The following is a 9792-nucleotide window of genomic DNA, read 5'->3' on the forward strand; positions in this document are numbered from 1 at the left end:
TCCCTTTCCTTTTCGAGTTCAAGTATATAAAGAACTCTTTTCTGTTTTTCTTTGCATCCTTTGCCAAGGATTTTTCATAGTCTGCCTTTGCCTGCCTAATCTCCTTTGTGACTTGGTTACAGACCAACTGATATGCTTATAAAAGTGATAAATCTACTGTTTTGCAGTGTAAAACAGACTTTTTCAAGTGTTAATGGAAAAAAGTGACTTTATTGTGGACAAATTCTTTCTAACCTGTACAAAAATATGGCTACGAATAACAAGGGAAATGTGAAAAGATCAAAGAAGGTGATGACATTAGCGAATAAAATTGAGTTATTAGATAAAATTTCTAATTGTGAAAGTGTCTCCTCAGTGGCAAAACATTATAAAATCAATGAGTCAACGGTACAATCAATCAAGAAATCGGAAGAAAAAAATCTGCCATAGTGTCCGTGAAAATGCGCTAACTGCTTCAAAAATTTGCTCTGTAATTCGTGATGTTAAATTAGAAAAAATGGAAAAAGCTTTAAATCTGTAGATAGAAGACCGAACTCAAAATAAAATTCCGTTAAGTTCACTCATCATTCATGAAAAGGCAAAACTCCTTTATCAACACTTTAGCAAAACTGGTGATAGCACTGGCGGGATACATTTTTTAGCTAGCAAAGGCGCTGGTTTGAGAGATTTGTTTGAAATTTCTAATAAATATTACATTTAATATTAAATTGTTTCTTATTTTCATTTTGATGCCTTATGCTTGCATTTCACTATGTACTGTCTATGTACATAGTCATATTATGAAGGTACTAGTAAATTAATAAGAGGAGTTTACCTCGATATAGTACGTGGAACACTTCCGTATGATACCCTCCAGAAATTAAAACGGAAAAAACGAAAAAATCGACAACTTACCGGTACATTAAAGTAAAATATAAATAATTAAAGTAAAATATAAATAATTAAATAATCAATTTAACACAATTCAAAATCAATTCAAAACAATTAAAATTCAAATTAACGCAATTAAAAGAATCTAACAAAAATATTCAAAACGATTTTCCTTCCAGAAGCTGACAATGCTTTTCGACCGACTGTCGTGATCACAGGAATGAAAATTACCGAATCCGGCTAAACCTGCAACTTAAATAGTGATTATGTGTCTTCGCGCATGCGCGTAAAGGTCCACGCATTGGAGATCAAATATGGCCGCCGAACACTAACAGAATTCTCGTGTAATTTAATTTCAACGGTTTCTGCAATTAATAGTCGCGTATAATTACGTTGAACGTTAAGTATTTTGGCCTCGTTAAATAAAAAAGTATGTTTTTCGTTAATGGCATGAAAGGCTAATTCTGACGCTGCTGAACGAGAAGCACGAACTGAGGCTTCGTGTTGATTTACACGGATATTAAGAGAAAACCGCGTCGAACCCTGATAAGACGAGTCGCAATCACCGCAAGAAATGTTGTATACTAGATCATTAATTTGTGTTGCGAACGCCGAAAGAACCGAGCGATTGTTCAGTATAGTGTGTAACTTCCGTATAGGCCTAGCTATAATTTTAAATTCGGTATCTTTAAAGAATCTGTTAAGCTGTTTGTGCCACTGTTCAACATATGGGACAGAAATAAAGTATTTTTTGATATTACTATTGTTGATTGGTGCAGTATTTTGTATCTTATCCTTAGCTTGTATCCTAATTCGATTTATTGTGTTAATGGGATAACCCCTGTTCAAGAATCTGCTAGTTAATATTTGTATTTCTGAGTCTAAAGCAGAATCCGTCGTTGAATATTTATAGGCATTTAGAAATTGATTAAAGATAATCGATCTTTTGTAGGTGAACGGGTGGTAGCTATTATAATGTAGAAGCATGCCGGTGTTTGTGGGTTTTCGATAGATGCTAAATTGTATTTTGTTCGAGTCCCGGGTAAGCGTGAAATTTAGAAAGTTTAATGACTTAGTATCCGTATCTTCCCTTTCCAATGTAAATTTGAGTCTAGAATGAATATTATTGAACGAATGTAAAATGTCTTGGATAGTACTACTATCGGTAATAACTAGAACATCGTCTAAATACCTCCCATAGTATGTGATACGGGGACGAAAAGGTGTCAAATGTATCTGCTCAATCGTTGAGAGATAGATCTCTGACATTAAGCCACTCAGGCTCAAACCCATTGGTAATCCAAAAATTTGTTTGTACACCTTGTCTCGAAAGGTGATGTAGTTAGCCTCAACTAATAGTTTAATTAAGTGAAAAATCTCCTTTATAGGCAGCTTCGTATAATTAATCGGTGTCGAGTTTTTATTTAACATATCCCAAATAATATCTAATGTGTATTCAACGTTTACATTCGTATATAATGAGGTAACATCTAATGAGAATAAATTGTCATTGTCGCCGAGTCTACAGTCTTTAAGATTATTAAATAATGTATCGTAATTCTTAATTCCAAATTGTATAACCTGTCTAAAAGGTTTTATAATGTTATATACATGTGTGGCTAAGGCTGAAAATGCCGAGTTCCTGTAGGAAACAATAGGTCGAATCGGAAATCCAGGCTTGTGTAATTTTACCTGACCAAAAAGTGCAGGAATATTGTATGTTCTGGACTTCAATTCCTTCAACTGAACCATAGTAATGTAGTCGTTTTTACGATATGTGGTTAACGTTTTATTGTATTTATTTACCAAATTGGTAAACAGAGTCGGGTCCACTTCACAATAAGTGGAGGTATCAGATACAACTGAATCTAACTTATTAATATAATCATGTTTATCTAGTATTACCACTGTATCTCCTTTATCTGCCCTCTGTATAATAATGTCCTTATTTTCTCGAAGTTCCCGTAAAGCTGAACTGTCATGTGTATTCAATTTAGGAAGTCGCGTTTCTTTTATGTTATTCACTACTTGGTTAACTTGTTGAATAAATACATCTTTTTGTGGAACACTACGAAGTCCAAATTCAATATCAATTACGCATTGTTTTTTTGGCAGCTTTCGAGGTGGTAAATTATAATTTAATCCTTTGGATAAAAGTGAAATCTGGTCCTGCGATAGTGTACACGAGGAAAGATTTGTAACCTGTTGATATGTCGGTTCGTTGGATACTGGGTGAGGGGGTGTTCGTGAACTAGCCGACATATTCTGTGGTAGTGCGTTATGTGTCTGTGGGGGGGATGTCACCCAACTCGTGTGAACTTGGTCGCAAGCTCGCGACAATGTGTTAGAATTCGCATGAACGTGTCTTGAACTATTCGATAATGTTTGCAACTTATTAACGTGTCTGTTTTTTATTTCTGAGGCTTGTGCTTCCCGTCGCGAATCTATGGAGGTCTTCAATACAGACCAATCGTTCGGATGTAGATAATTTTTTAATTTATCGCGAAGCTTCCTAACCTGGGAAAGGTATTTTTGTTTATCCGAATATCGAGATTTTAAGGCAAGCTTAACAATATTACGTGATGTCGCCAGTGATAGTTGTTTTATGCCTGAAATTTTTTGATTTAAATTCACCCTGGCAAATTTCGGAACGATGTTGTTTTGAAGGCAATATTTTAGGAAAGAAATATGGTAACTTTGGGCCGAGTACCTTAGTGTAGATTTAATGTAATTTTGTACCAAGCCATTCAAAAAATCTCCCATAATTGTGTGTATCGATTGTATACTACTGGAGAGAGACAGGAAGTGAATGAAATCGTCAATAAGAGTTTGAAAATTAATTAGATAGTATGAATCAGAGCTGAAATACTCAATATGTTCTACGTTGATAATAATATTAGTAAATTAATAAGAGGAGTTTACCTCAATATAGTACGTGGAACACTTCCGTATGATACCCTCCAGAAATTAAAACGGAAAAAACGAAAAAATCGACAACTTACCGGTACATTAAAGTAAAATATAAATAATTAAAGTAAAATATAAATAATTAAATAATCAATTTAACACAATTCAAAATCAATTCAAAACAATTAAAATTCAAATTAACGCAATTAAAAGAATCTAACGAAAATATTCAAAACGATTTTCCTTCCAGAAGCTGACAATGCTTTTCGACCGACTGTCGTGATCACAGGAATGAAAATTCATTCACAGGAATGAATTTTCATTCCTGTGATCACGACAGAAAATTCATTCCTGTGAATGAAAATTCATTCACAGGAATGAATTTTCATTCCTGTGATCACGACAGTCGGTCGAAAAGCATTGTCAGCTTCTGGAAGGAAAATCGTTTTGAATATTTTCGTTAGATTCTTTTAATTGCGTTAATTTGAATTTTAATTGTTTTGAATTGATTTTGAATTGTGTTAAATTGATTATTTAATTATTTATATTTTACTTTAATTATTTATATTTTACTTTAATGTACCGGTAAGTTGTCGATTTTTTCGTTTTTTCCGTTTTAATTTCTGGAGGGTATCATACGGAAGTGTTCCACGTACTATATTGAGGTAAACTCCTCTTATTAATTTACTAATATTATTATCAACGTAGAACATATTGAGTATTTCAGCTCTGATTCATACTATCTAATTATGAAGGTACATATAATACATACATAGACAAAATTTTAGACTAGTTTTTCTTATATATTTCATACTTTGGAACGGAACCCCTTTATTACTGTGGGAGCCATAACTCAGTATTTGCGTTTTCGGTATTCGCGGCATTTCTCAGGAACGTAACCCCCGCGAATAGCGGGAGTTTATTGTATATAAAAAGTGTGTATATATATATACTCTTTTTTATTTTTTTCCAGCCATTGCAGCAGAAGCCTTTGACTTCCTTGCATTATATGGCTATTACTATTATTATTCCACATTTAAGTTTGACCAGCCTTGTTCTGCACAAAAAATAAAAAGTACTTAAATATCTAGTTTCTCAGATTCTGATCTGTAAGTCATCTTCCAGTGGAGGACAATAAATAGCCAAACTCAGTCATTCATGAACCCTTTATTTTTTAGGCACAATTGCTTTGTCTTCCTTGTCTTCCTTGTTTTCTGCATGTAGGCTCAGCTTCAGGAGCATCCATATTTTCAGAGAAAATATTTCTTTGCTTGGATTAACTTGAACTTTTAGCCTTTTTTATCATAATACATCAAAAATATTACGTTTTCTGCATCCAAATAATTTGAGGGTGTGGTTTTTTTTTTTTTTTTTTTTGTGCCTGAGCAGCACTTAATTCTGTGCAAACCTTAAATCTACCCTACTGTAATTGATTGCTTCCCATAACTGAGAAAATTTCTCAATCCCATCCAGATATTTCCATAGGCACTGTTCTTCTGAATTGACATCTGTAATTCCAGCACTTTTTTCTGAACACTTACTTTGACCAGCCTGCTTCTGTTCTATGGAACAGCCTAAAAAACAAACTCGTGTATTATGTCAAAAAGTTTCTTCTAGCTTCTCTACCTATCCATGGTATTAAAAAAACAAAAAGAAATCTGGTGGTATTAAACTTCAGCATTGTAAACCTGCATTTTGTATAACAAGTATGCCATATAACATTCACAGAAATTACTGTATTTTCTAGCTCATAAGACACTTTCTTGGAAAATGTTGTTTACAATTTTTCTTATTCTTATTTCTATCTTTTTTCTATTTCTTATTTTCCCTGTTTCTTATAGTGTGAAGGCATACTTTGTGCATGCAGTTGTATATTCTTTTTCAAGATCAGACCATACTGTTCTTTCCTGCCATTTGTGAGTGACAATTTACACATCTCATACGAACTCATTTTTTATTCCCAAGAAAAGATCAATAAAACTCTACTTCCTTCTAAAAACCTGTAGTCCTCCACAAAATGTAGAATTAGTAATGTACTGAAGATGACACACTCTTTGAAGTTCAGATCATTTCATCATTAATAAAGAGGGTGATAGTAGAGAGATTTTGGGATTCTGTGATGAATAAATTTGTTTTATTCTGATATTTTGTTTTGTTATTTGGCTCTTTTCAATCTGTTTCTGAGATGTGCAATAAAATATTTTTTGCCAAATTTCACCATTTAAATCCTGAGTGCTTCTTATAGTCTGGTACATCTTATAATCCAGAAAATGTAGTGTTTATTTTGCATTTAATAGTGAAAAATCTTTAATTTTTTGAAGCACATTGATAAAATGATGCTTCCAGTTAATTTCATACCATTTTTTAATTCTTGCGTGCACTGTATTGCTGTCACTTATATGCTATTGAAGCATATTTCTCATAGGGTTTTTAAAATAATTACTTTAGCTGGTTGATGGATTGTGAATTACCTGACTGGAATATGATTACATATGACTGCAAGAATCAGTTGAGAGTAATTTGAATGATTAGAATGGTCACTTTTGAAAAATAAAATTATTAGAGTTGCGTGAATGTATACTTTAAATGTGAAAGGATGATTATCTATAATAATATCTTTATTAGGTTCATTAGCTATTTTTGTTTCATTTAAATTTTTTATATTTATTTTAGCTCGCTGAATCACAAGAAGAAATACGGTTCTTAAAAGAACGATATTCTGAATGTAATGAAGAAAAAGCAGATATTCAGAGAGAATTAGAATCTTTAAAGGATGAATATCAATTGGTGAATCCAAAATTGAAAATGGTTAGTAGTAATGATGTTCTGTGAATTATAAGTATAATTAAATTTATAAATAATATATTGTCCTCTGTGGCAGTATAGTGGGTTTGCCACTTGTCATTCATTTGGAGAAATTTAGGTCCAAAAACTGGAGGAATTCTTAGACTTCTTCAATTAGGAGTTATAGTTACTTGGTATTAGGTGGAAGGGTAAGGTTTTTTTCCTCCCTTATGAATGTTTGTGGGCCAATTTACAGGTTGCAGGCCAACTTGTATGTAAAAAAATATTAATTAATTAATTAATAAATAAATTCTGTGGACCAACTTGTATAGACATAGTAAAAAAATAAAATAAAATTTCTGTTTATACTCTGGGATGACCACATGGCCAGAGGAGTTCACAAGATCAAAAGAATACCAGAAACATGCAATATGGCTAAAGATGCTGATGTGCTGTAAAGGTCATTAAACTTATGAAATCTATGGTTAAGGATGCAGTTCAAGGTCACCTCAGTAGTAATGATATTAAGTCTTGTAAAGGGAATTACAAAAATTCTGCACGATGTTAACAGATTATTTGACAAAAAAGTTTGTCTTCTTGAGTAATTATTAATTAATCAAGAAGATATATTCTATATGAAATCTATAGAAGCACAGGGAGTGCGCAGGTTAAAATCTGCTTGATTAAAAATACTTGGACAGATACTTCAAACCAATTTAAATTAAAATGAATGTATTTTGATCCTTTCAACTTGGTTTTACCTTAATTACTGGAGATGAAGCATCTGTAACAGCATGAGTTCCTTTTATAAACAATTATTTGTTCATCAGTGATTCCTTTTTCTCCAGCTAGACATTAACATTAAAAATGATCTCCTAGACTGATTACCGTGATCAGTTTACATTTAAACAAGTGATACTTGATTGCCAACATATTATCATTACCCATGGTTGGGTGGCTTCATATTATTAAAGGCTTCCTTGAGGTGAATGTGTTATGAGTAAGCCCACCAATTTTCACAATAGTTTTGTTACAATTTTTCTCTTAATTGCAATAATACAGGATTGACTTTTATTTTGCCTATAAAATTAATACCACACTTTTTATATTATTTGGTTCATAAGCTAATTGAAAGAAAATTTATCTGTCAGAAAGCTGATGGCTAAAGTTATTGTAGTATTGATTAACTGAGAATATTAAATATTAATAAATTTAACAAGATGTTTTATTTTATTAAAATATCTTTAAAAAAAAAAAAACTGTCCATATGGCATGTCCTGCAATCACAGTTTTTGTAACAATATAACGTTATATGCATATGTAAAAATGCGTAATCCTTTGGTTATATATTCAAGCAACAGCATAATTGTAAATGAGACATTACGAAGATTATTTATTGTAAAAAGTTAAGATATGTCTTTTTCTGTAATTGAAAACAAAAAAAAGATTTTTAACTGACATATGTGTTGTTATTAATACATGCCACCAAATGTTTTTAAACTTAACTAATTCTCAAAATTTTCTATTTTCAGGTCACAGTCTGTTCATTCCTTCCTTTGGTGGTCCTTATATTGGCAACACTCTTAGCTTTTTATCCTTCCTTGGCACAGTTCACTGCCACTGCAGATTATACCTGATCCGGGAACATATACAGGACCAGTTCTTTTTTGCCTTAGAAGTGCAGCACAGCACTTAACAATTCACAGACAAGCACAGGGAGTGCAGCAGATTAAAATCTGCTTGAAAGTTTGTGGATAAGCTCTCATAATGTCAACAATGTTATGTTGTTTAACTACTTTATACTGGATGATCCATTGTGCTCATGTACAGTGGTGAATACTGTTTATATTGTGAATTAAGACTGAAAGTGTCATTAAATATGTGATTTAATTATCAACCATCCTCCACCTTCATGTGTCCATAAATAATACGTTTGTGCTAATTTACCAGAAGTGATATAAGGCAAGGAAATAGCAAAAGGGTCCTTTTTTATTTTGACTTTGTGTTTCCTTATTTTTTAATGAATTTGTTGTTGTTTTAGACGACTTCCAAGGGGAATTTTGTCGGACAATACCAATGCCTTCATCATTTCCTCAAAATATGTAGTATGTCCTGAGAAGTTGTGTAGATATTTCCAAACCTACATATGTACAGTTGCACATCAACAATCATACTGTCACTGTTGAAATCAACTTTAAAAGTACTCCAGATTATAATGGAATAATGGTGAGTGGACTCACCTGTATATGGGGCACTGTAGGGTAATGTATAATATCGTTTCTTAAAAATTTAGGAGACTACTACTATTTACGGAATGCTAGACTGCCATTTTGTAGATAGCTAAATCGCTCCCTGTCTGTAAAGTGAAAGATGCCTTGTAAATATGCACCACAGTCATTTTGTAGCCTGCAAGAAAGACTGAATTATAAAAATAGTTGCTCTGCAAGTTTATGCTTTGCTGAGTGCTTGAATTATGGTGTGTTGTGAGTCTATAAATTTTGTTCTCAACTTGATTAAATAAAATATATGCTGAAAGAATGGTATAGCACGAGTTATTTTATAAACTGTCACAGTTCATTCCAGCTTGTAATACAATAAAAGATATACCTTTAGTTTACTTAAAAGAAAAGTTTACTTTAAAAATACATGAAATTCACTTACATTACTTAAAAAATTTCAGCTGCTGCACATTTGTTATATATAATAACCATAGTTGGAATGTAGTATGTGTGAGCATATATCTTGTAGAAGTTCTTTTAAGCAAAAAAAAAAACCTTCTCATAAAGGGTTTGATAGTCTTCATTTATTAAGAACATTTTAATCCATTTAGTGTGGATGAAGCAATTAGAAATTACATTTAAACATATGAAACTCATTGTAGATAGCCAAAAGTGTAAGCAACTGAAAAAGTGTATGACGAATCCAACTTACAATGAAGAGTACTGAAAACTCCTGTTATCTAATTTGTCACAAGATGTGGTATTAAACAAATGCAATGTTCTGTTACATGATATCACTACAAACTTTATTTTAACCAAGAAATTTATATGGCAAAATATAATGCCTAATATTTTACAATGAACACTTTTGGCTCAAGCAGCAAACAGGAATTATATATATATATATATATATATATATATATATATATATATTGTGTGTGTGTGTGTGTGTGTGTGTGTGTGTGTGTGTGTGTGTGTGTGTGTGTGTGTGTGTGTGTGTGTGTCAGTAATC

General features: G+C 32.2%; 1 protein-coding gene across 3 annotated transcripts in view; it reads left to right on the forward strand.

The window, feature by feature from the left end:
- LOC150086307 (uncharacterized) overlaps positions 1-9044 on the forward strand; it is a 230060-nt gene extending 221016 nt beyond the window's left edge. For all 3 annotated transcript variants that reach the window (XM_090374462.1, XM_090374464.1, XM_090374463.1), the window contains 2 exons: positions 6451-6585; positions 8094-9044. In XM_090374462.1, the coding sequence (XP_090230588.1) occupies positions 6451-6585; positions 8094-8198 (240 nt within the window). In that variant the 3' untranslated portion in view covers positions 8199-9044. The remainder of the gene's footprint in view (positions 1-6450; positions 6586-8093) is intronic.
- The last annotated feature ends 748 nt before the right edge of the window (positions 9045-9792 follow it).

The sequence above is a fragment of the Mastigoproctus giganteus genome, chromosome 5, assembly GCF_048544385.1.
Source record: "Mastigoproctus giganteus isolate SK-2022 chromosome 5, ASM4854438v1, whole genome shotgun sequence".
NCBI classification, from domain to species: Eukaryota; Metazoa; Arthropoda; class Arachnida; order Uropygi; family Thelyphonidae; genus Mastigoproctus; species Mastigoproctus giganteus.